At 49.7% G+C, this 27,013-nt stretch overlaps 1 protein-coding gene across 5 annotated transcripts in view; it reads right to left on the reverse strand.

The window, feature by feature from the left end:
• RIF1 (replication timing regulatory factor 1) overlaps nt 1-27,013 on the reverse strand; it is a 442,844-nt gene that overhangs the window by 347,506 nt on the left and 68,325 nt on the right. For all 5 annotated transcript variants that reach the window (XM_085645596.1, XM_085645592.1, XM_085645595.1 and 2 more), the window contains exons 4-6: nt 6,914-7,044; nt 6,741-6,835; nt 3,019-3,208 (exon numbers count right to left, since the gene is read on the reverse strand). In XM_085645596.1, coding sequence (XP_085501722.1) covers nt 3,019-3,208; nt 6,741-6,835; nt 6,914-7,044 — 416 coding nt within the window. The remainder of the gene's footprint in view (nt 1-3,018; nt 3,209-6,740; nt 6,836-6,913; nt 7,045-27,013) is intronic.

Genomic DNA, 27,013 nt, shown 5'->3' on the forward strand with positions numbered 1-27,013 from the left:
AAACGAAACCAAGCACAGATACAATGTGCTTGCTCAAGCTTCTACTCATGACTGGAGCAGTTTCCAGAGACAAAATACTTGAGGACAGACAGCATAGAGTGTGGAGAGTAGTCAGCCAAAGGATAAAATTCCTGGGTCACCCTAGAACATTTTTACATGAAAGCTTATGCAAGTCCATTGTTGTGATGCAAAAAAAGAATACATTTAGTAGCCCTTTAAGAATTGTTGTACATAGCAACTTTTAACATACATCAGATCAGATTGAGGAACTCATTTACAGAATGTAATAATTACAGTAGCTTGTTTGATTGTTTAGAGAGGCTATATTTATTGGGATGAATTTTGTGTGATTGTATCTGCTTAAATTGTGAGAAGAGGTAGTTCCGATTCTAGAGCAGGTGGCTATTTAGATCAAGGGATCCGCTTTGAGGCATGCAGGGAGATTTTGGTGTTGTAAAATAGGAAGATTGGAAGTGTAATGAAGGTGATGAAATGTGGTGGAAAAGCTGTCTAGAGAGATAGAGTGGGTCTCCACCATGAATGCTTTTGGAAACCGGTGTGAGCATTGCGCAGTTGGCTATGGACTTGGCTGACAGTCAAGCATGCATAGAGATGGAAACACAAGCCAGCCATTGTACTAAGCCAGCTTATGCATAACCAATATGTTGTCCAGGGCTTTAGTCTCCTGGAAAGGGAAAAGTCAGATGTTTCTAATGCATGACCTTTGGAAACTGTTTCAAAGGAGAGAGAGAGAGAAGGTGAAGGATTCAAGTGACATGGCCCTATTAAAAAGTGCTACTAGGTCCATCACTCAGAGAACAAACTGGATAAGGACAGTGGTGGAAGCAACGGAGCCAGGGATGAAAAGAATTTCAGTTTTGGAAGAGTTTAACAATAAATAGGGAATCTACAAACTGCAATACCGCTGGAGCCACTTTGCTTTCTCATCTATAACTAATCACTCGAGTTTTGAGAACCAACAATTGGACAGACTGAAAGTAGTAGCTATTTATGTGAACACTGCTGTATCTTCCGATTCCCTGTTCATTATTAATTTTAATTTGGCAGTTCAGCCGCCTATAATTTCTGGGACTGAAGAAACCGCAAATTAGAATAAATCCAAAGCAGGTATTGCATAAACAATTACAACCAAAAATACTACTCTTCATGATTATGCTCATTATTCCAGGAAAAACATAATTAACATTACCCTTAATCACCTCTTTACCCAGAACATGGTATTTCTCGGTTCTATGTCCAGTTTCCTATAGCCCTCGAGCAATAAAATAAGCATGAAGGCCTTCTGGGACGGGTGGAAGAAAATGAGGGTGTGGGAATATGTGAGATGTATTTGCCAGAAAATCATTTTCAATGACAAGTAACGGGCAACAGATGTTTTGAAAGAATACAAGATGGATCATAGTGTCCAGTAACAGTCTAGTTAACATTACTTCAATATCAAATTATACATTTTTTACTCTGTGCTAATTTTAAGAGGGCCAACACAACAGTAAAGAGATTTGAAAACGAATTAATATGATACACTGTATTCCTTCAACACCGAAGAAGTCGACAATTGAGGAAAATATTACTTTGCTGCAATATTAAGCTTGCAGCATGCAGTTCTATAGATTAATATGTTGTGCACACACCGGCCCTTGACCATTGGGTCCAGAATGTTAGAAGCAGTTTTTCTTCAGTGAAGCGCCTTCGTTCTTTGGAGGAAACTCACAAATCCTCCAGTAAAACTACCAAGGTACCAGGATAGATCACATAATATGCATTCCCATCCCCGTTTTTAAGTTGTGTATAAAAATAAAAGGATGTTGTGTATGCCAACACCGGTGAAAACAGCAGTCGAAGTACCAGAGGCAACTTTCAGCTAACATTAAAGGTAACAGTAAGGTGCGTGTGAATCTACAGCACTACAAGCTGCAAACTGATTGTTAAAAGGTAAGTAGCATTTCCATTTGCAGCATGATTTATGCAGTACATTATAGCACTCCTTGCAGCTAGAGTGTGTAAAGCAGTGTGAGCTACAGCTTGCTTGGGCACTCTGAGATATTACCCTTTAACTTTCCCATAAGACCATTTATTAGATGGATTTGAAAAACAGATTAATGATATCTGTATGGAAGTATGGGGTGGTTGCTTCTAGACATTCAAGTATACAAAAGGTATAAGCCAAACCTGCTTTTAGTAAATGTTGCAAACAGTGTTGAACTGTTACTACTACAAGATGTATATTTTGGGTTGTACAGCCAGTGGAAAAACGTGCCCATTTAGTTGCATAACATGCTTGCATAATGGGTTTCCAAGATTATATATATATATTATATATATTATATATATACATATACAACTGCTAGTAGCCCATATCTATGATCTCAAGTGCCAAATCTCTAGATGAAGTTACTTTTGACCACATATTGGCAGTAGAACAGCTGACAAGCAGTAGATAACTAGCCTGCATACAAACAGTCTTTAAGGATCAATTCGATTCCTGGGGCACCGTCCCAAATTAATAGTGCCAATATTCATTTACCAAAGGTTTTTTGTATAGCAAGAGGGAATCGCAAACCGAGGCAGATTCTGTAGTCCTTAAAGCAGAGCTTTGGCAGCCTTTGGATTGGCTCTGAAGTGTGCATCCAATCAAGTTTTAAGGCAACTAGGTCTCAGGCTCTGTGTTCATGAGAGAAAGTTGTTATAAGTGGTGCATAGCGGTTATGGGGCAGTAAAAATGGCATTTACAGCCCTATATTCACACATCTGAAGATATCTAGTGTCTTAAACACAAAAGAATATAAACACATTTACAAAAGTCTTACTCAGCAGAAACAACGTAGTTAATACGTATGGTGGCTTATGGCCTGGTGCCAACAGCATGAAAATAAACATTAACATGCACTTTGACATATGAAAAGTATGTAAAAAAGAATTCCACCTCTCAGAGCTGCTGCTAGAAAACAGACAATACATTAACTTCCGTGGGAGCTACAAAAGGAGACAATCACTTACTGTAGACATCAAGGGTTCTGTTATGGCAGCAACGTCTTGCTGTTTTTGAAGAAGTAGTGGCATTCCAATCTCCAGGGCTGTTGCACCCCTTAAGCGCACTCTTGGTGCAGAATGGACCACTAAAGGGATGACCAGCTTTGCCCATCTGGCAGCTTCCTCTCCCATTTGTGTTGGTGTCTGTTCCAATAGTCTGTGTGTTACACAAATACAACACTTACATAGAGAACCAATGGGGGGGGTGGGGGGGGGGGGGGGGGTTTGAAGACTCATCACACGGATTAATCCATTTATTTTATTTAGGGGGTGGGGTGTAAGAAAATAAAACATACTACCATCCAACTACTAAGAACATATGTAACTTTTAAAGATATGCACAGGCGAGCAATAAAAAAAGGTCTGAGGGGGTAAACCTCACTACAAAGCTATACACCCGCGAAAAGCTGCAAGTGAATGAGAGATGACCAGCAGCAATCCATATATTACTCTACTTTAAGTAAATAACGTTCAATAGGATGTATAGTATTTTCCTATATCCTTCTACAATGCATTAAATTGTTTTCTACTTACACAGCAAGAATGGTCTAGTTCGTTTCTAAAAAGAACATGACAGTCCGACTTTGCAAAACCAATGACAAATAATATACTAAATGTAGTTAAATAATAAATGGTACTACTTCCGACAACTGTAGGAAAGTGCCCTTTTTGGTATGGTTACCCCCCACTTTTTGCCTGGTATTGTATGCAATTTTGAAAGAATCCATTGGGCTCCTGCTAACCAGGCCCCCAATGCTAGATCGCTTTCCCTAAAACTGTGCACTTGATCCCCCAACTGACAATACCTTTAGTACCCCTTGCATGTCTCTAGTAAATGGTACCCCTGGTACCTAGGGCAGAGAGGCTAAAGAGGGTCCCTAAGGGCTACAGCATGTACTGTGCCACCCCAAGGGACCCCTCAGCGCAGTCATGCGAACTGCCACTGCAAGCTGCATTACATGATGCAGAGATACGTGAAGACAACACATCACCTATGTGCCATGCCTGCAGACACTGCATACAGTATATGGAAGTCACACCTACAGCAGCATCACAGCCCTAGGGTAGGGTGCACTATACTGCCTGTTTGGGCATATCTGCATGTGCAGATATGCCGCTGTGATGTCTAAGTTGATTCTTAGATATTACAAATGAACAGGGAAGCAATTTTAAGTACATGTGCTGGACACTGGTAATATAGTGCACCCAAGATACACTATGGCTTCACTGAAACTAGCGATTGATTTGATTAATCCATGTACCCAGAGGGCACCTTAGAGGAGCCCCCTGAAAACCTACCGACTACTATCTCTTTGGCGGGCTGGTGTGGACCAGCCAGCCACCACAGCCAGATTTCGGACCCACTGCAGGTGAGAGCCCATGCTCTGAGGACAGAAAAAATGCCTGCTTCGGATGGTGGTGTTGTCACCTCCTCCAAGCAGGATGGCTAAGTAATCAGCATATCAAGGCAGGATGTTTCAAAGGCCTCTACCACCTTTAATGTGTGACCCAAGGCTTCCCCAGACAGAGAAAATGCCACCCTCTGCCCAAGGTCCATTTGGCACCAGGTCAGGCAGGAAAACTGACTAGTCAGGAGGCATCAGTTCCACTCCTAAGGTGGGCTACCTGATATGTTCACAAAACCTAGAACTCCAAAATCTTGTTTTTTTGTAAATTAGGCTCACTGGGTCAGGGTTATGCACACTTTCCGCAGGAAGTGGTCATAAAGGGGGTGTAGTCGTCCTAAAGGTAAGTAGCCCATTGGCTACTACCAGTCACTCCCCTTAACACCCCTAAATTCAGTATTTAGGAGGCAATCCTGATGCCAGGAACTTAGATTCAATGGATCCAGAAGAACAAAACAGAGAAGAGCCACGAGACAGCGAGAACTGAAGAAAGCTGTGGACTTTTGCCTGCCTGCACTAGTCTTGACAACACTGACTTAGTGACTCGTCAAGCAGCTGAGCAACTACCCAAGGACACTGGTAGACTACCAGCCCTTCGCAAGTTGCCAGCAATCTCCCTTGGTGTAGAGGAGCTACTCCCCTGCAGACCAGACACTAAAGCAGAGTCTAGTTTACTGTGTTGCTGTTTCCCAGACAGCCATATGCAGCAGCCCTGCCCTCCCCCCGGGAGAAGAACCTGTGCTCCTGAAGGTCAGATCTGTCCCTCCCACTAAGTGAGAGGACACCAGAACCAACCGGCGCCGCTCAGCACCAATTACCGGGGTATTGCACCCCTTGCAGCAACCAAGGCCTGTTTAAGTCCAGTCTAGGCTTCGACAGCCGCCGAAGGACGACAGCACCTCAGAGACCCACTTCCAGAGTGGCCCAGCTGTCCTGATTTTTGCACCCTCAACCAGCGAGACAGACAATCGCAAGGACCTAGGATGGACAGAGCCCAGCTGACATATCCACTCTGCACTCACGCGCCCCAGACCGGGTACTGTCTAACAGTCTGTGCCCCCTTGTTCCCAGGACCCTTGTGACTCTAGCCCCCCCTCCCCCCGCCCCCCCCTTGGGAGCTCCCGGGCTTGTTCCCAAGTCCCCCTCTGCAGCCTGTTTTTGGGTGGCCCTCCAATCTATCCACCAGCGTAGAGCGCAAAGCTACCAGCACCTCTGCACTCGGACGCCCCAGGGCAGGTAATGTATAACTGTTGGGGGTACTTTGGGCATTGGTCCCCTATGATCCTAAGTCTCGAAAGAGACCCCCAGAAACAGACCATAGATACCTGTATGTAGCAACTGCCTTTTTCCCCCCATAGGAAAGCATTGCAACATAAAGATGCATTTAAGTGAACTGTTTCCTTACCTGCAAAATTCAATCATTAACCCCTTCCATGCTCATGACGGAACGGTTCCGTCATGAGCCACGGTTGAGCTGTGCTCATGACGGAACCGTTCCGTCATGGGCCCGCCCGCGCACGAACCCTTCAGCACCGCGGCGGAATTCGCCCAGCGCTGAAGGGGTTAAAAAAAGCCCTTAACTGAAACATTTTGATACCAAGAACTTCGTTATCTAAAAACACAACTTTTTTTCTAAATTGGTCTCGGATTTATTCTTGCGTGTCTTATTTATTGCCTCGGTGAGTAAAACAAATGCTTAGCACTACTCTCCGATAAGTCTCAACTGCTCCTCTAGACTAGCACAAAAGAGAAATTAGTGCTATTATTTTTGTCTCCTATCCAAGAATGGTTGCCTGGACTCCACACACTGTGCCTTGTTTTGGTCCAATCCATAAGGAGCCATCATCTTACAACAACAAACAATTTGCCAAAATCTTCGAATCATAGCTTTCACCTGCTGACCATGATTTGAAACCGGGTCACAGGTTTTCCACCCTGATTGAGTGGTGCAGTGTTGACAGAGTTTACTCAAAGTTGTCACTGCAGTTCCCAGGGCCAGTGTTCACATCCAAAAATGCCCTTTTCAAATCTTCAAGATCTTGCATGAAACAAGTTCAATTTCAAACCAAACTCCTATGCAGAGCATAAACTTGAAAACAGCAGAATGGGTGGGATTTACATGTGGAAACTCTAGTTGGCAGCAACACCAACGCAAACACATTCGACGTAATTCCTTAAAGCCCCAGGGCCAAGACATTTTGAGGTGTACTAGGCAATTTAACAGACGCACCAACTGCGGCACACATGGTTCAAGATCAGTTGAAAAGATGGAATACCACATACCGTATAACTGTGTTTAGTGCTTCATATTCAATTACCATCGACTGAACATCTCCTCTATTAAGTACCGTTTCTAATGTAGAAAGTATATCGGGTACCTAAGGAAATGCAAAAGTGGCATCAGCAACAGTAACGCCAAACCTGGGAATATTCTTTGTAAAGTAAATTATACTCACCAGTTTCCCAACTTCCTCGGAAGGAAAGCATTGCTTGGCAATCACCCAAAGTGCACGTGTGCAAGTGTTTTTGTCAGGACTTTTTGTGGCAATACTGATTAACGTTGTAAGCAGCTCGTGAATTTCAGTAACTGCAAAAGACAATGAGGTACACAATATTTTCAAAAGGGAGGCCTTAAAGTCGTGGGCATATTTTTACTAGAATATTCTGTGCCCACGGCAGATTTGCATAACAACATTTTTAAGTCTGGTGCCGCAATTACAAGCCTGCAGAAGTAAAATACAACTTCACCCACGTCCATGAATGGAGTCGCACTGAACCAAAACGAACCTATCCTGGTTTACTAGCCTGAATAACCTAAAACCAGTTAAAAGGCTCTATCTTAACAATACAGTCCTTAAAACTGTCTAGAAGTATTTAATTACAAAAAGTAAGTAGGTTATGCTTTAAAGACCCACTGACCTGCAATCATGGGGTTTAGGTGTCAGGTAAAAAAAGGAACAGGTGGTCTGTTTGGAATAACACGACGAGACAGACAAGCACACAAACAGGCACAGGTTAAGCAGCAGTAGAACACACCCACACACACGCTCTTGCAGGAAGGCTCGATGCCATACATGGTTTATTTGCACAGGCACTCAAAACAAATACTTCAGAGGTTTTTGCAGTGGGTGCTGTTTATTGACAAACAGGTTTAAGAAAGTGCTGTCAATGTGGGGGTATGGGAGGCAGGGTGCTAATCATTTGTAGACAACTTTATAGAGAACACCCACACACATGGTGAAACATCCGGCGTCAACAGCCTGCACACAATGGTAGTCAAGTAAAAGGAATGAACCTTCATGGAACTTAATTCAATAATACAAAGGATGATTCAGACACAGCAAATTAAGTCTCAGGCACGTCAGCTAAATTGGTATAGTGCTAGAGATGACTGGTATGGAAAGGCTATATTCGGTAGAAGCACTGATTGATTAACAATGGCAATGCCCGCCGGTGTGACCTTTACATTCAAGCAAGACAGATTGGCATTGCCAATCTCTCTGGCCACCGTCTCACGTATCTACAAGACCAGAGCTGGAGGAAAGTCCTCCTACCTCGCAGCCAAAGCCTGGAACGACCAACTCCAGCAAGCTCCCACAATGCCCCAGTTCAGGAAGGACCTCAAGACCTGGCTCTTCGAATGATCCCCAGCACTCAAAGAAAAGCCTCCTCCCTCCCCTTGAGACTCTCACGGGTGAGAGGTTACACTTTATCAACCCTGATTTCTTGCCAATGCTGGTTTATGTTGTTTTTCAAGATCTATGCTGGATCTTCCACATTTCTGCTGCAGTTTTTCTAGTGACCTATTTCGCACCAAGCTGCTACAAACTAGTGTTTAACGCGGCTCTTTGCAACACTGTTAAGATCAGGGCAAATAACGATCTACCACTAGCGAAAACAAAAAGCTCAAGTGGGTGGGTCAGACACAAAGGGAGAAAAGCCATAAATAAAAGCAATGCAACGGAGATAGACAAGACCGCCACCCAAGCTTAAGAAAGAATGGACTCCGAGGAGTATGGTATACAATGCAGTCTGATCAACAAGAGTGGTCTGTAGCGAGACAGCAATACACCAACTCATAACATTTAGATTCCTTTTCCTTTCTAGCCAGATCACAAGTCATTCTTACAAGCAGTTTTAGGTTCTCGTATGTTTTTTGTACTAGTTAACGCTCCTTGCGTTATAATCACCATTTCCAAACGCATATTTGCTTATTTTGAAGACTAGTCATAGTTGACGATTTTCTGTAAATACAGAGCTAAGGACACGCAAAAAAGAATGAACCCCTTCTCCCAAGAGAAAAACAAGCTTGTGTCCCTAGGACTGTTCCCAGCAAGGAAATTAACAAATTCAAAAGGTCAAACAGACTAACTGGACTGGGATGCGTGGGTCATTCTGGAAAATCCCACCCAAGCTCCAAATACTATCTTCAGATAATCAGCATTTCTAAGGAGAGTGGGCAGTAAAACTAGGCTGGAATAATGTATACTATTCACCCCATCTCCCCTGGCACCCCCAAGTAAGAGCTGAGAACAAGCAGGTAGGGCTTTAGTATGAGGGGGCTGCCATGAATATGCAGCGTACCTTGCTATAGAGGCGGAGTAGAGTGGTAGTGCCCATGATATCATGTGTATATTTAGGGACCCCAGTCTGATGAGGGGCCAGAGGTCATACAATAAAGCAGTAACTGCTAAAGATACAAGTGACTCCTAAGATTCCTGTGTCCCTGGGTCCCAGTTATCCAACACCACAACAATCAGTGATATCCTTTCAACCAAGAAAAATGAAGGGCAAAAACAACTTTCACCCTCATGCCCACTAAATGTACCTTTTCAAATGGATTGCGAACAGTGAGCTGAACGAACAAGTTACTTACATTCGGTAACAATATATCTGTAAGAAACATTAGTTATAGATTCCTTACCTTAGAATTACCCACCCAGGCGTCAGACTTGATCCAGAAAGTTTTTTCGGCAGCAGTACTCTGCGCATCAGAAGGTGGCGGTCAGCCGGCTCCGATTCGGTTGTTGGCGTCGTGGTCGCCGGGATGGCGTCGTGGTAGCTACTTAGACGCTGCACTCGCGCGCAGACGTCAGTTCTGCACGCGACATCCCGTGCCAGAAATGCAGAGCCATGCAAGACACTCACCAGTGGTGCACAAAATAGGTCCCTGAAAGGATATCCTGAACCCTAGAAATCAGTTCGCAGAACGGGTAGGATGGATGGGGCAGTAAGGAATCTATAACTAATGTTTCTTACAGATATATCGTTACCGAGGGTAAGTAACTTACTCATCTGAAATAAGCACGTTAGTTATAGATTCCTTACCTTAGAATAGATACCCCAGCAATACAAAACCCGGTGATGGGTCTGCGAATGAACGAAGATCACACCAGAAAATCCTGGATAACAGAACGGCCAAAGAAGCAGTCTCTCTGGACTTGGCTATCCAGACAGTAGTGTTTCATAAACGTGTGCAGTGATGCCTACGTAGCTGCCTGACAGATGTCATGTAGAGGAACTCCTCTTCCCAAGGAAGTAGTGGCGGCCGTCGCCCTGGTGGAAGGGCGTGTAGCCCCAATGGAGGCTCCTTTTAAGCCAGAGAATAGCATGTTTTTATACACAAAACGATCCATTGAGAAATGGTTCGCTTGTGTACGGCCCGACCTTTCTTGGCACAAACGTAGCCAACAAAGAGTTGGTCATCCACCCGCAACGGTTTTGTGCGATTCAGATAGAAAGAAAGTGCAAAGAAGGTGGGCAAAGTGATAGTCTGCCCGATGTGGAAGGCAGTGACAACCTTGGGCAGGAAGGATGGACGAGTCCCAAGAACAACTTTGTCCGGATGTACAAAGAGAAAAGGAGGCTTAGAAGAAAGCACCTGGAGCTCACTCGCTCGTCTGGCAGAGGTGATGGCCACCAGGAACGCAGTTTTGAGAGTCAAGAGCCTTAAAGGACAGTTGAGAAGCGGCTCAAAGGAAGCGCACATTAAATAAGTTAAAGCCAGGTTAAAGTCCCACTGAAGCATAAAGAAGGGAACAGGAGGAAAGAGACAAGTTATGCCTTTCAAGAAGCGACTTACAACCAGAGTCAACAACACCCACGACAGCAAGGAACTCTTCAGCATCGTCAAGGAGTTCTCCAACCCCAGCAACAACGACATCACTCCCTAACAAGACCTCTGCGACTCTCTCGCCTCGTTCTTCCACCGCAAGATCGCCGACATCCACAACAGCTTCGGCGCACCATCAACGCACCCAACCGCCGAACCAATGACCTCCATCACCACCCTCCGATCCTGGACCACAGTGAACACCGAAGAGACAGCCCGCACGATGAACACCATCCACTCCGGATCTCCGACCGACCCCTGCCCCCACCAAGTCTTCAACAAAGCCGACTCCATCATCGCACCCCAACTACGGGACATCATCAACGCCTCCTTCAACACCGCCACCTTCCCGGAGAGCTGGAAGAACGCCGAGCTCAGCGCCCTACTGAAGAAACCAACAGCAGACCCCACCGACCTGAAGAACTTTCGCCCCATCTCGCTCCTCCCCTTCCCTGCCAAAGTCATCGAGAAGACAGTCAACAGACAGCTTGCAGCCTTCCTCGAGACGAACGGATCCCTCGACCCCTCGCAGTCTGGTTTTCGAGCCAACCACAGCACCGAGACCGCCCTCATCGCAGCCACCGACGACATCAGAACCCTGCTCGACAACGGGGAAACAGCGGCCTTCATCCTCCTGGACCTCTCTGCAGCGTTCGACACAGTCTGCCACCGCACCCTAGTTCAACGCCTCAGCAACATCGGTATCCAAGAGAAGGCACTGGAGTGGATCAGCTCATTCCTCACCGGAAGAACACAGAGTCCGCCTCCCCCCGTTTCGATCCGAGGCCACCGAAGTCATCTGCGGCGTTCCGCATGGATCATCACTCAGCCCCACCCTCTTCAACATCTACATGAGACCTCTTGCAGCCATCGCACGCCAGCACAACCTCATCATCTCGTACGCCGACGACACCCAACTGATCCTCTCCCTCACCAGAGACCCCGCCACCACCAGAACGAACCTACACGAAGGGATTAAAGACGTCGCCGAATGGATGAAGAACAGCCGCCTGAAACTGAACTCAGACAAGACGGAAGTCCTCGTCCTGGGACCATTGACCTCCGACTGGGACGACTCCTGGTGGGCCCCCGCCCTGGGCGCCACCCCCAAGCCAACAGACTACGCACGCAACCTGGGCTTCATCTTTGACTCCTCCCTCTCGATGACCAGACAAGTCAACGCCGTCTCCTCATCATGCTTCAACACCCTACGCATGCTCCGCAAGATCTTCCGATGGATCCCGACCGAAACCAGGAAGACGGTCACTCAGGCACTCGTCACCAGCCGACTGGACTACGGAAACGCCCTCTACGCTGGAACCACAGCCAAGCTACAGAAAAGACTCCAACGCATCCAGAACGCCTCCGCCCGACTCATCCTGAACATCCCCCGACACAGCCACATCTCCGGCCACCTGAAGGAGCTGCACTGGCTCCCCGTCAGCAAGAGGATCACGTTCAGGCTCCTCACCCACGCACACAAATCTCTCCACGACCTGGGCCCCAAGTACCTCAACGACCGCCTGACCTTCGACAAGCCTCGCCTTCGCCGCCGTACCACGCATCTGAAGAGCCACTGCTGGTGGCAGATCCTTCTCCTACCTGGCAGCCAAGACATGGAACTCCCTCCCCATCCATCTTCGGCTGACCCAGGACCATCTCGCCTTCAGGAGATAACTCAAGACCTGGCTGTTCGAGCAATAGCAGACCCCTTCCCCCAAGCGCCTTGATACCCTGCCGGGTGAGTAGCGCGCTATACAAGTGTTATGATTGATTGATTGATTGAGCCTTGAAAAAGTGAAGGCCGATTTGGAAGCCGGAGGAAGGCAGAGATGGACTATAGATAGCCCTTGATAGTGCCCAGAGCAGAGCCCTACTGAGATAGAGAAAGAAGAAACAAGAGAACCTCAGAAACCGGGGCAGAAAGGGGATCCACAGCCTTTGCTGTGCATCATGCCACAAACTTGTTCCACCGCAGGCGTATACAGTCTTAGTGGAGGGACGCCTGGCTGCCAAGATTACATCACAGACTTCAGGAGGCAGGTCAAAAGACGTCAACTGCCGCCGCTCAATCTCCACGCAAGGAGGTGGAGGCTGGACAGGTTCGGGTCGAGGACCATCCCCTGCTGCTGCGACAGAAGATACTCCCGAAGAGGCAGTCTGATCTGAGGATCGATGGCCATGTTGAGCAGCTCGGGATACCGGACTCTTCGTGCCCAATCCGGAGCCTCAAGAATGACTTTGGCCCGGTCACGCCCGATCTTCTTCAGCACTCTGACCTGAAGTGGTATAGGCGGAAAGGCATATAACAGACCACAACTCCACTTGTGACAAAAAGCGTCACCTAGCGGGTGCCGCCTTAGAAATTCCAACGCGCAGAACGGCCGACATTGCACGTTCTCTTCAGTGGCAAATAGATCCAACAAAGGCTCTCCCCACTGTGGAAAAAGACCTTACACCACCTCCGAGTGAAGACGCCATTCGTGATCCATCATGCACGGCTGAGTTTGTTCGCCCTGGCGCTCAGAGAAGCTGCCAGGTGTTGAACCACTGGAGATATGCCCTGATGTTCCAGCTTTGTCCAGAGGCAGAGGGCCTCTTGACATAGGGTCCACCACCCCACCGCGCACCGTTTGTTGCAGTACCACATGGCGGTGGGGTTGTCCGTGAACACCTGCACTACTCTTCCCCGGACAGAGGGAAGGAATCCTTTCAGTGCAAGACGAATTGCCCAGAGCTCTAGAAGGTTGATGCAGAGCCCGGACACCACCGGAGACCAGAGGACTCTGATCTCCACCTCTCCCATGTGGCCGCCCCATCCCAGAAGGGATGCGTCCATTACTATGGTGTGGTCTGGTTGGGGAAGGGAGAGGCATCGGTCATTGACCCAATCGTGGTTCGTGAGCCACCACTGCAGCTATCATGCAGTGTCCTCCGAGATCTGGACGCAATCGGACAGATTACCCTGATGCTGCGCTCATTGAAACTTAAGGTCCCACTGCAGAGCTCGCATATGCCACCTGGCATGATCGACCAGCAGGATGCAGGCGGCCATGTGGCCCAGCAGCCTCAGAGTCATTCTGACCGAAACCTGGGATAGAAGCTGAAAGATCGGAATCATAGCCTGAATATCCCGGATTCGCTGTTCGGGAGGATAGACCCGAAGCTGCGTCGTGTACAGAACTGCTCCGATTATGAGGAGCTTCTGATAAAGAATCAGGTGTGACTTCGGCACATTGATGGAGAACCCCAGCGAATGCAGGAGGTCAGCTGTAGTCTGGAGGTGGGAGAAGACAGCCTGGAGAGAGCCTGCCTTCAACAGTCAGTTGTCGAGATAGAGAGGGGGGGGGGGGGGAAAGACTGCGCCGATGAGATGCGACCACCGCCATCACTTTCGTGAACACCCAAGGGATGCTGACAAGGTCAAAGGGGAGCACGGTGAACTGAAAATGCTCGTGGCCTGCTGTGAACCTTGGGTAACACCGGTTGGCCTGGCAGTATGGGGATGTGAAAATAAGCATCCTGCAAGTCCAACGCTACCATCCAGTCATCCGGGACAAGGGCAGACAAGACCTGAGCAACCATCAACATCTTGAACTTTTCCTTCCAGAGGAAGCGGTTGATGTCCCTGAGATCCAAGATACGACGCAGGCCCTTGTCCTTCTTGGGGACCAGAAAGTAGTGGGAGTAACAACCACGACCTACTTCTGGGACAGGAAAGCGCTTGATGGCGCATTCCTGTCCCAGAGTTTGTTTCTTGGCCAAGAGAGCCGTAACTTCCTGCTGGAGAAGAGCAAGACGATCCTCCGACATGCGGTGGTATCTCGGTGGCATGGCTGGAGGGGTAGTCTTGAAGGGAAGGGAGTAGCCCCTTCGGACCATTTGCAAAACCCACCTGTCCGATATGATCGTGCGCCAGTGAGGGAGGTGATGGCAAATCCTGCCACCCACTGGCGTTTGTTGGGCCTGAAAAGGTCGGACTAGGAGGGTTTGGAGGCTGCTGCAGAAGGGGGCGTGGGGGAGGGGGTTGGTGGACTGGCCTGCCCGCTGGCCCTCGGAACCACGACGGTTGTTCCCATGTCCCCGGCCATGAGAAGGTTGGTTAACTTGCTGCGGCCTGTGGCTCTGGGCAGGACGTAGCGGGGCACCCTTTCCGTAACCACGAAAGAACAAAAAGGAGACTGCGCAGGGTAGGTGGAGAGGCCCAAGGACTTGGCCATAGCCCACGAGTCCTTTAAATGCTCTAGAGGGTGGCTTGCTTTGTCGCTAAAAAGGCAACGTCCATTAAAATTCATGTCCATTAAGGTGTTCGGGATATCCCCTGAAAAGCCAGACTATTTCATCCAGGCGTAGCGACGAAGCGCTACTGACACTGAAATGGTCCTGCCCAGAGAGTCGGTGGTGTCCAGCCCACAACGGATGGTAAACTTCACCGCATTCCTCACGGCGGAGACAGCCTGGGAGAGCACTGCCCGGGCTTCCTCTGGACACAAATGCAGCACCTGCGCAACCATATCCCACACTAGTGGGATTAACAGCCCAAGAGACATGCGGTGTTTATCAACCGCAGTCCTAAGCTGGCAGAAGAGAACATTTTCTTTCCAAGATGGTCCAGCTTCTTGGATTTCCTTTCCGGTGGAGCGGTAGGGAATGCACTCTTAGAAGTGGAGGCTTAGACCACCAAACTCTCCGGGGTGGGGTATTGGGAGAGGAGAGGAAAGTGGGGTTGCCCGGCGCCGGGCACTGGCGTTGGGCAATCATCCTGTTCACGGGAGCCCCCATGTTGGGCCTGGACCATGTGCCCAAAAGGAAGTCGGTGAGGGCCTCGTTAAATGGCAGCAAGTGCTCCGAAGAGCTTGCAGCCGGTTGAAGCTCCTGTCAGGAGGTTAGTCCTGACCGCCACAATAAGAAGCTCGAGGTTGAGAGCCTCTGCCAGCCTACGCAACACCACTGCGTAGGATATTCCCTCCTCCGTAGCCATGGGAGGAGGAGACCGCATGCCAAGGTCAGGGGAGGTGTCCAAACCACTGGCATCCCGCAGTTCCTCTCTCCAGTCCTGTTCACTGTCCAACTGTGAAGTCAGTCACCTGACCCCTCCCAGTCCTCCTCCTTTGGGTGCCATTCTGGTCAAAAAGGGACCCCAGGAGTGAACAGGGGCAGGCACCACCAGTGTCCCTCGTCGGGTCGGCCACCGACGAGAAGTCGAAGAGCGACGGTAGTTCTTCGACTTCTTATGCTTTAACTTACCCGACCCAGAGTGCGAAGACTTTGACGAATGGTGGTGGCTCCGCGACTGGTCCCTCACCTCCCTCGCGACCGAGACCTCGAACGCCACAGAGCCAACTGCCCATGCAGCTTTCGAAACCCCTCCCGCAAAGCCTTCGGCGCCATCGACCGTCAGTCGGAGTACAACTTGGGGTCAAGCTCCAGGCGAAAGACACACGCGGTGCGCATCCGTCACCGACATCATCCAATGACAGGAACTGCATGACTTGAAACCAGGCATCCTTTGTGCACAAAAGTAGCGAAAAATGTCGGTCAAAAAAAAAAAAAAAAAAAATGACAGGAGCTACCGCTCTTCCTGTATCTGCACTGGCTGGCGCGAAAAAAGAAAACTGACGTCAGCGTGCGAGGGCGGCGTCCAAGTAGCTACCGCGACGTCATCCCACTGACCACGACGGACGCGGAGCCAACCGATGCCACCTTCTGACGGTCAGAGGTACTGCGGACGAAAAAAACTTATAGAATCCAGTCTGACGCTTGGGGGTAATTCTAAGGTAAGGAATCTATAACTAACATGTCTCTTTCAGATAGAGGCGCCAACCCACAGAAGAATATGCAAGTCAACAAGTGGTGCATAGAATGACAAGATAACAAGAACACAGCAATCTCTGAAACAAAAAGCAGCTTAGTTTTCATTTTGAAAGTTAATCTATTTTAAAACACCAACAGCAGCGTGGTCTTTCAAAATTCTTCTCTGTAGAGAGAGCGTACAGAGTCCCATGGACTTTGCCAAAGCTGCGTGCCCCACCACGACCAATCATTGCTCGCATTTTTAACTACAGAGACTGGGATGTAATCCTGCAAATCTGCACGCACCACACCTCCAATACGCTGGGAAAATAGCACTATTACCTTTTTCCCTGATTTTACCATACAAGTCCAGAAACTGCGATGTTCATTGCTAGAAGTCAAATGAGTCCTAAGAGAAAAAGAACTTAAGTACACAATGTTCCGCGCAGTGACGTGACCACAGACCCCGCAGGAGACTCACACCAACATTAGGGACAGGTCTCTGGCAATACCAAACATTCAAAGATAGCACTGGGAACAATCCTCACACCCGTGCCATGAAAGGATCAGGGAAAGATGCCTCGGAGCATGCTTGAGAAGGTCAACTGCAGCAGGCGTACAACAGACCCCACCTAGACATTAACTCTGCAATGGTAATGAACAACATATCTGAACTGAAGGTAGCGGCAGAAATTGGGAGGCATGGTCTTGTGTGTGTGTTGGGGGGTGCATTTTGTTTTGTTTGAATTGGCTTCTTTTACGGTTAACAGCCAGGAACAAACAGTAGTGTTGCATGCTCCGATCCCCCCTGTTCCTAGCTAAAACGGTGGATTTGGCGGGTAACCCCCCCCGCCCAAGAACGAATATCATATGAGGAGGGGGTTCTCCCCCTTCGCGGTCCAAGGGGTAAAAATACAGGACACCCTGCCACACAAAATAATCTCTTTGGGGGTACTGGCTCACTTATTACCACGCTTTCGTAAGGCACCTCATTTGGCCGGTGGGATCTCAGACTACTCCCTAGTGTATGGGTGTTATGAATATGCCCACTCCCCCCAAGCCGCTCTAATCAATGGGGGATAAATCTGTGGTATCTCAAAATTCCCCAGATAAGAACCAAACTCCAAGAGGCTATCAACCACTATATCACAGAAAACAAGGGAACAGTCAACTCTGCTGATGGGAGGCTTATAAAATTATGATTTGGGGACATGTTATCTCACTAGTCGCAGGCCATAGGAAAGAAAAATGGGCAAAATCCTTGAAAAAGAGCTCCAAGATTTGGAAACACACTTGGTCCAAGACGACAATGACTCGATAAAACACCGTCTAATACTTAAACAGAGTTCCGGGTGGTAGCCGAAGAGGCAGCTAAGGCCAGGTATTGTGCGTTACATCACCTCTACAAAATTGGAGACCGGGCGGGCAAATTATTAGCATAGTTGGATAAAAGAGAAGCGGCAGTGAGATGGGTCTATGAGAATAAACAGGACGGCCCTTCAGTGCAACACGAGCAGGTAATTGGGTATACGTTCGCAAAATATTACAGTCACATATATATGCCATCAAGTATGGCCACAATAGAAGAGGTATGAGAGCTACTGGCCACCCTTCAGGTGATGGGACTAGCAGCAGAAAGAGGAGACCTTCTTGACCAGGAATTAACAGACTGAAATAACTCAGGCATTTAGGGCACTGACCCCGGGGAAGGCAGGGGGCCAAAAAATGGCCTACCGATAGGACTATATAAACACATGGCGTCGAATGTGGCTCCACTGCTCCTCAAAATGCTTCAGGAGAGTTGTAAGCTAGGTATGATGCCAAGAGACCAGCTAATAGCTAACCTAGTAGCGAACCATAAGACTGCGCCTTCTACAGACATCACTTTTAAACGCGGAGGTGAAAAAACGGACCAAGCTACTGGCAACCCGCTTGACCAAGATCCTACAGTCTCCAATTCACCCAGACCAATTTGGCTTCATGCCGGGAAAAAATATGGCACTCAATTTAAGAAGGCTACATGGGGGGGCGTGGCCAAAATGGCGACATAGGAAGACGCAGGACCTTGAGGCTCCTCGCGCCCGGCCCTCTTCCCCGGCCAATTCAAGCATAAAAGTCCACAGTTATGCCTTGATATCGGCAGAGAGCTGAGAGGAGACGAGGAGCCATATCTGTGAGCATTTTCGGGGGCGAGCTACCTCAAAGACCCCGCAGTAGCCCGCAGCCGCGAAATGGCGCCCAGGCCGAGCAGGCACGGTTGTGCCCCGCTGTGGAGACACCAAAATTCCGGTGGCAGCCCGCCGGCCTCCAGCTCTGCCAATCAGTGAGTGGGCGGCGGCTGCTGCGGAGTAGCGGGACAGAGGATGCAGTGAAGCGCAAGCAGTGGTGAGCTGAGAGGCGATCCTGAGCAGCTGCGCAAAAACGGAGGCCAGGGCTGTTGGGCCTACGTGGGTGCGGTCGCTGCCAGTCTTGGCGGGGCATCGGGGACTCCGGTATAGGGACCCGTTAGCGACGGCAGCGAAGAACTGGAGACGGCAGCCTCTAGCAGAGCTATGTGCAGGGAGAGCCAGACATTTGCCATGGGAGGGAGGAGAGGCAAGAAGCCGCAAATCGGCGCATAGACCCCAGGACGAACTATCGGACACGCCGGGGGGTGGTACGAGAGCGGCGTTCCCTGTCAGCAGCCCCCACAGGCACGCAGAAGGTGGATGCGAGGACCATTCATACCAAAGGCGCCTGCATAGCGGAGGATGTGCGCCCCCATTAAAGTCAGGAGCATGGGCGGACTAGCGGTCATTGCAAGGGCGCTGGACGGAGCAGGTGGAGGGCCTCCACGAACAGAGGGACAGCGGGGCCTGCCAGCGGCGCATAGAGATAGGCCCAGCGGGTGGCGGGCCTTACAGGTGGGCCCTAGGAAACGCAAACCAGCGGCCTGGTCAGGGCTGTGCACGGCGGCCCTCACTGCATTCCTACATCCAGAGAGACGGGCCTGTTTCAGCAGCTAGGGTTGGCTGCCACCGCCGAGCCCTTATTGGCTGGGCCCACATACTTAAGGTTGGCCAAGGAGACTGAGAGCGCACCGGGGGCCCCGGCAGGGTGGACATCATAAACCCGGCGAGGAGAGAGGGATGTTGATGTAGACAGACAGCCCGTCTGAAGCCTATCAGGACATCTACACAAGCCTCAGCACGGTCATTGAGCAAGTGGGGCCACAGGTGTGGTGTTCGGATACAAGGAGTGGCCTGGCAGGTGGTTCAGAGGAGAGTGCTCACATACATAGATAAACTCAGACTATACTGCCACCGGGGTCCTTGGAAGGGGGCGGCGAGTCCCGGGCCCCCCCTCTTCTACAACCCAGCGGGACCGTTAGGGTAATCCAGCACTGGGGGCCCGGCCAGAGAGGTCTGCGGTGGGTGGGCAGACGCGGAGGTGACGCAGGAGGATGCTTGCAAGACAGAACTTGGTGGGGGGAGTGGTGCTCTCGCCTAGTTCCCTGGACAGCTGCACCCCTTGGCGCCCCCTGCGTGGGTGTGCAATTGCTGATCAACAGGATTGGTGGGGTGCCACACGATGGCTGGTTCGCGTAAGAAGGGGGAGAGAACGCTCAGAGAAATGCTCACCAACACTTCTACCACAGGAAACAAAGGGTGTCTTGCTTCGCCGGCATCCCAACCTCTCCCTGAACAGGAGCCAAAATACGCGCCTATCACCAGAGAGTTTCTGGAAATGCTCTTTAACACGCTCGGGACGATTTTCAGACGCTAAACAGGAGGTGGCAGGTGAAGTAAGAGAAATACGTCGGAATGTTGACCTCTGGGAGCAGGTAGCGGCCATTAAGAATGGAGAACAGTCCAAAAGCGAGGAAGTAGAGCTCCTTCAGCAAGAAATCATTAGACTAAAGGATCAGCATGCGGACCTACAGTCGCACGCTGATGATCTGGAGAATCGGTCACGACGCAATAACATCCGCGTCAGGGGGGGTTCCGCTGCGGGAAGAAGGGACAGATGTGGCCAGATAGATCCAGGGCCTCTTCAGAGAAATCCTAGGTGAGCCCCCCAGACTTTGTGTGCTCGATCAATGTGGATCTCAGAGTGGAGGCTGGGAGGTGAGCGCCGGCTCCGCCGCCTGACATTCTTGCCTTCCTACAGGACTTCCCGTTAAAGGAACGTATACTATGGGAGGCAAGGATGAAACAACCTCTCAAATACCAGGGTCACCCCATAGCCCTGTACCAAGATCTGGCCTCCATCACCCTGCAGAAGAGGAAAGCATTCAAAAAGGTGACAGCCTACTTAAAAGACAAAGGAGTGCCGTATTCATGGCGACATCCTTTCCGCCTAATCTTTAAATGGAACGGCAAGATACAGCAGTTGCGCTCACTCCAAGAAACTTGTGAATTCCTGGGCCTAGCAAGCCACAGCCAGGCGTCTTCCCCAAATCCATCGCAGCAGTCGACGGGGAGCGGTTGGCAGAGAGTGGGACGTAGATGCTCGCCCACAGCCGAATCAAAGCCAGACCCGGTAGCTATATCCCAAGAGAGGGCATCAGCCCTGGAAGCGGTGATGCGGTACACCTCAACTCCCGAGTGACATGAAAAAAGCACATGGGGACCCTATAGCACGGAATCATGGCTGGCCAGGGAGGAGGGGTTGGGGGGGGGGGGCGGGTTTACCTGGGCTGCACGAGGACCCTACTCTTTTCCCCCCCCCAGAGCTCTCCCTAGTCGGGAGTACTAGGGCTGCGAGCAAACTTGCGTGTATCATCCAATTCCTGTCGTTTTATTGATCAGAAAGTAGCGTTTTTAAGCAAAAACATTTTTATGTGCTAAATAATTTGGGGGGACTTTTAAAATACAGTGATTAATTGGGAATTGAGAGCAGGCACACTGACACCTACTCACGCTGCACTATCATTCTCTTGCCTCGCCTTACCGCTTTTGTTTTGGGGAAGGCGGCGGCGGGCGCCATCTTGGGTGTGGGCTGGGGCTGCGCTCTAGTCGCGCTGGCCTCCCGCCCTCCCCAGACTATTTAGCTGTGATTTTATCGCCGCTCGCTGCCTTCAGAGCTCTCCCTAGTCGGGAGTACTAGGGCTGCGAGCAAACTTGCGTGTATCATCCAATTCCTGTCGTTTTATTGATCAGAAAGTAGCGTTTTTAAGCAAAAACATTTTTATGTGCTAAATAATTTGGGGGGACTTTTAAAATACAGTGATTAATTGGGAATTGAGAGCAGGCACACTGACACCTACTCACGCTGCACTATCATTCTCTTGCCTCGCCTTACCGCTTTTGTTTTGGGGAAGGCGGCGGCGGGCGCCATCTTGGGTGTGGGCTGGGGCTGCGCTCTAGTCGCGCTGGCCTCCCACCCTCCTCACGTTCTATATAATGAGTACCATGTTCAGACGGCGCAGCGGGCTGGCGCAGCGGGCGCGCGCCGAAGCCGCGCCAAAGCCAAGCCCGTCTGCGCCCGTCCGCGGCCGGACACGGCCCAGGGCCATAACCCCTGCCCCCCGACTGATGTACTCTTCCCGGCACTTAAAAGAGTTGCATGTTGGTAAGATCTGTCCGACCTGTACTACGGCCCCCTTGAAAGATGCGATGGCCACTCGATTATTTGTGTGTCCAGGCTGTGGATATCTTCTCCCCCAATCCAGCATTCCTGCCCATTCTGGCCTACAGGATGGCAGGTCCTATGTTGTAGTGAACAGAGCTTCGCATGGATGTCGAGCTGCGCTCATCAATACGCGCTCACTTCCATGTCATAGCTTTTATATCAATGAATTTATCGTTACTCATGATCTGGATCTACTGTTTGCTACTGAGACCTGGGCAGATGCCGGGTCTGGTCCGGATTTCTGTAATGCTACTCCGGTGGGGTACAGTGTTGTCAGACATGATAGGCCTGTAGGAAGAGGTGGCGGCCTTGCTATTATCTTTAAGGATAAATATCGTACCACACTTGATCCTATAAACTCGGCTAACTGCGAATCAGCCGCTTTTGCCATTAGCATTACCCCCAAGCAGGCACTAAAGGGTGTCATACTTTATCGTCCCCCTGGCCCCCGTAATTCTTTTCTTTCCTCCCTTTCTGACCTAAGTGACATTATTATATGTTCTGATACATACACTATATTGGGAGATTTTAATTTTCACTTGGAAGAGCAGGACAACTCCGATACTGCCCAACTCACAGCTGATTTTTCCAACTTAGGGTTGCACCAACTAGTCAAGGGCATTACGCATCAAGCTGGACATTCCCTTGATGGTCTATTCACGAATGACCCTAGTATATCTGTATTAGATATCATCCCAATTACTTGGTCTGACCACAGGGCCATTATCTTTCAAATAGACATACGACCTGTTGCCCCTTTAGTCTCCAGGCCGGGAACCAGAATGGGCACTCGTGCCTGGAAAACTGCAGATATGCCTCAGATGCTACATTCCCTGGCTTCCTCCCGTCCTCAGGGTGGAAATACTCCGGCACTATCGGCCTTGGCTTTTCAGGACTGGATCCGAAGCGCCGCTGACTTAGTGGCCCCAGAGAAAATTACGAAGCCCAACAGAGTATCCCCCTCGGCCCCCTGGTACAATGAAGAGCTTCGACTACATCGCCAACACTGCAGAAATCTAGAAAGGCGCTGGAGGAAGGTCTACTGCCCCATAGCCAGACAAACTTATAAAGATGCCCTTCAGATTTACAAAAAGGCAATCTTGGCCCGAAAAATCGAATTTTTCTCGGCACAAATTAAGACCGCTGCTAACTCGGCCAAAGAACTCTTCTCTGTTGTCACCAGCTTGTCTACCCCCCCTGTCGGGCCTGAAGTGGAGCCCTCACAGGCTTTTTGTAACGAATTAGCAGCCTTCTTTATCACAAAGGTTGCAGATATATATGCTTCCTTTGAAGATAACTCTAGTACTGAATGTAGAGGTGGTAGCGGGAAAGAAGCATTGTCTTACTACAACCATGACCATTTTCCATGCTTTCTACCCGCCTCACATGAGGATGTGATTAAAATCGTCTCTACCATCAAATCGGGCTCCCCACTGGATCCTTGTCCCCCATCCGTGATGTCAAAACTCACAGAAGTGATTTCCCGCCCGCTCATGGAGATCTGCAATACTGCTTTTTCGACAGGCCAATTTCCAAGTATATGGAAGAACGCTGTCATAAAACCCCTCCTGAAAAAACCTTCCTTAGATCCCACAGCTGTTGTAAGCTACAGACCGATCGCGTGCCTGCCCTTTCCTGCCAAAGTATGCGAATACCTGATGAATAGACAGCTCTCCGAGTTCGTCGAGACTCACCAGCCTCGACGATACGCAGTTTGGGTTTAGGAAAGGGCATGGAACAGAGACTGCCTTGATAAAGGCCTCTGACGAGATCAGGGTGATCATGGACCAGGGAGGGGCGGCTGTTCTTATCCTTCTGGATCTGTCAGCAGCTTTCGACACGGTCGACCATGCCACCTTGGTCGACCGTGTCACTGCTTTGGGGATTAACGGTTGCGCCAGGGATCTTATCTCATCGTTCCTGGCAAACCGTACCCAGACAGTAAAGTTGGGAGATTTCTATTCCCCTATCTCTGCACTCCCTTGTGGAGTCCCACAAGGCTCCTCGCTAAGTCCCATGCTTTTTAATATCTATGTAGCGGACTTGGCGAGGATAATAAAGGCCTATGGGATACAGCTTACATCGTATGCAGACGATACCCAGCTGGTGCTGGGCATCCATAAGGATGGTCTCACGGTAGCAGCCAACTTTCAGAAAGCTATGCTTGAGGTTAGTAGCTGGATGGCTTTGAACTGCCTTCGCCTCAATTCGGATAAGACCGAGATCATGACCTTTGGAAGACTCTCCCCTGAATGGTCCTTTGGTTGGTGGCCAGAAAAGCTTGGCCCTCCACCTGTCCCAGTAGAAAAAAACCAGAAACCTGGGAGTGATCTTTGATAATAAGTTGGTTTTCGACCTCCACACCAACAAGGTTGTGTCGTCGTCTTGTTTCATCTTGAAAAAAATCAAGAAGCTGCTGCCTTATCTCCCGCCGTCAGCTGGGAAGACCCTGGTCTCTACCCTAGTCTTCTCCAGGATAGATTATGGGAATGCACTTCTCCTTCACACCCAGAAGCGTGTCACAACGAAGCTGCAATCTATTCAGAATGCGGCTGCTAGGATTCTTCTCAACATCCCTCGTCGCAAATCTACCACTCCTGGTATTCGTCAGCTTCATTGGCTGAGAGTGGAGAGCCGCGTCAAGTTTAAGGCCCTCTGTATTGCTTATAAGGCTGTACATGGCATTGGACCTAGGTTCCTGGTTGAAGCTTTCCAGCTGTACACTCCTAGGAGGCAATTAAGATCGGCCAATAACAGTCTCCTCCCGGTGCCACGCACAAGATCGGTCACCTGGGGAGACAGGCGCTTTCTTGTGGCCACTCCAAAACTTTGGAACCTCTTGCCACTAGCCATCAAAACTGCCCCGAATCTGATGAGCTTCCGCAGGCTCTTGAAAACATGGCTGTTTAATCAGTAAGAGGATGACTTGATGATAGATTCCAGTTGCTCTACAGCGCCGAGACACCTTCGGGTATTTGTCGCGCTATAAAAGTTGCGTAAATAAATAAATAAATTTACCAGCACCTTTGGAAGGCGGGCATTGGACAATGGTGGCTTGTTGAGATTGTTCTGTTGGGGTGGGGGGGGGGGGGGGGGAGGAGGGGGAGATTTGAGAAAGGGGGTGAGGGTAGGGGGAAGGGACAGGGGGTGGGATGGAACCGGTGTGTTACCCTGGGTGAGATCTAAGGAAGGGCGTATAGCAGGGGCAGAAATCCGATGACAATGCGGTATCACCTCATCATGACATTATGGCAAGACCTACTATAAAAATTGTTACCCTTAATGTAAAGGGGCTAAATAACCCCATCAAACGAAGAGCCATTCCGTCATATCTAGGGAACTCGGGTGCCTCGATAGGTCTCCTACAGGAAACGCATTTGTTGTCTAGAGACTGGCATAGAATGAGATCCCGGGCCTTTCCCCAGCAGTATTACTCCTCTACTACGGACAAGAAGGCCGGGGTGGCTATACTGGTTGCCAGACACTTCCAGGGCACCGTGGGTGATAAGGTGGCGGAGATTAAAGGCAGACTATTGGCAAACACGATGAAGGTAGGTGAAACTACTACGGTTATGGGGTCTCTCTAGGTCCCCAACTCAGGTCAGGAAACCTCTCTCAAGGGCGCATTGTCAGAACTTCTAAGATCTCAGGATAAGCATGTTCTCGTGGGTGGGGACCTCAACCTTGTTATGGATTCAGAAATTGATAGGTCGGGCGCCCGCTGTGACAACACAGGGGCAATATCAACCGAGGGGAGGAATTGAATGAGACCGAGGGGGCTACTGGATATTTGGCGGGAGGCCCATCCTAGGAGCACACATTACTCCTTTTACTCACATGTGCACCACACATACGCCAGATAAGATTATTTTATTGACTCTTTGGAATTTAACACATTAGTGGATGAGGTGGACATCGTCCCAGTTGCGCTCTCCGACCACGAGATTGCGATTGCGGGAACCCTTACTACACAGAAAGGGGGTGACCCAACAGCTCCATAAATGCATTACGGATTATCTCAACAAATGACAAGCCAGACATCTCCATCTGCGCTGTGGGGGACTCTTAAAGCGGTAGTGAGAGGGGAACTGATGGCGATCTTGGCAGCAGAAACCAAGGAGCGAAAAGAAAAAAGGGAAGCACTTACGGCAAACGTAGTGGAACTCGAAAGAGTGCATATTCGCACAGGTGCTCCCATGATATGGCGGCAATTGAAGGCGGCCAGGGCACAACTCGCAGGCCTGGATATTGACAGAGCTGAGTAAGTGGCCCTGCGACTAAAACACACATTATGTAGGAGGTGACAAAACCGGGCATCTCCTCGCGAGCAAACTCAGAGCTCGTATTCAACGCTCTAAAATCACCACCATCCATGACGCTCGTGGAGAGAGGTTGGCGACCGATGATCAGATAGCGGAGGCATTAAGGGACTTCTATTCCTCTCTCTATAGCAAAGACCAGACTATCGACACAGATGGGGAGGCCTACCTCCACCAGGCGGCGACCACAGCTAATACATCAGGAGCAGCAGCTCTAGACGCGCCAATTAGGCTTGAAGAGGTGATCGGAGCGCTCTCCCACCTCAAGCCCCTGAAATCTCGGGGCCTGATGGCTTCTCAGCAGGTTTCTATAAATCATTCTGCCCGACTCTACAATTCCTTTTAGGGGCCAGGTTCTATACCTCCAGACATGCTAGAGGCAGACATAATTGTATTGCCTAAGCCAGGGAAAGACGCCACTCAGTGTGCCACTTATAGACCTATTTCCCTACTTACTTAACTTGGATCTAAAACTTTACAGGGGTCCTCGCTGCCAGACTGGGTCCATGGCTACCAGGCATCCTACAGCCAGATCAATCTGGTTTTATTCCGAACCGACAATGCAGTGAGAATACTAAAAGCCTCATGCACCTATTCGACAAAGCCCACTATAATGGGATGGATGCCATGCTCTTGTCGATAGACGCTGAAAAGGCGTTTGATAGGGTAGACTGGGGATTCCTAGACAAAACGCTGGCCCACTTTGGCATTGGGGAACG

Source organism: Triturus cristatus, chromosome 3_1, assembly GCF_964204655.1.
Source record: "Triturus cristatus chromosome 3_1, aTriCri1.1, whole genome shotgun sequence".
Taxonomy (NCBI): domain Eukaryota; kingdom Metazoa; phylum Chordata; class Amphibia; order Caudata; family Salamandridae; genus Triturus; species Triturus cristatus.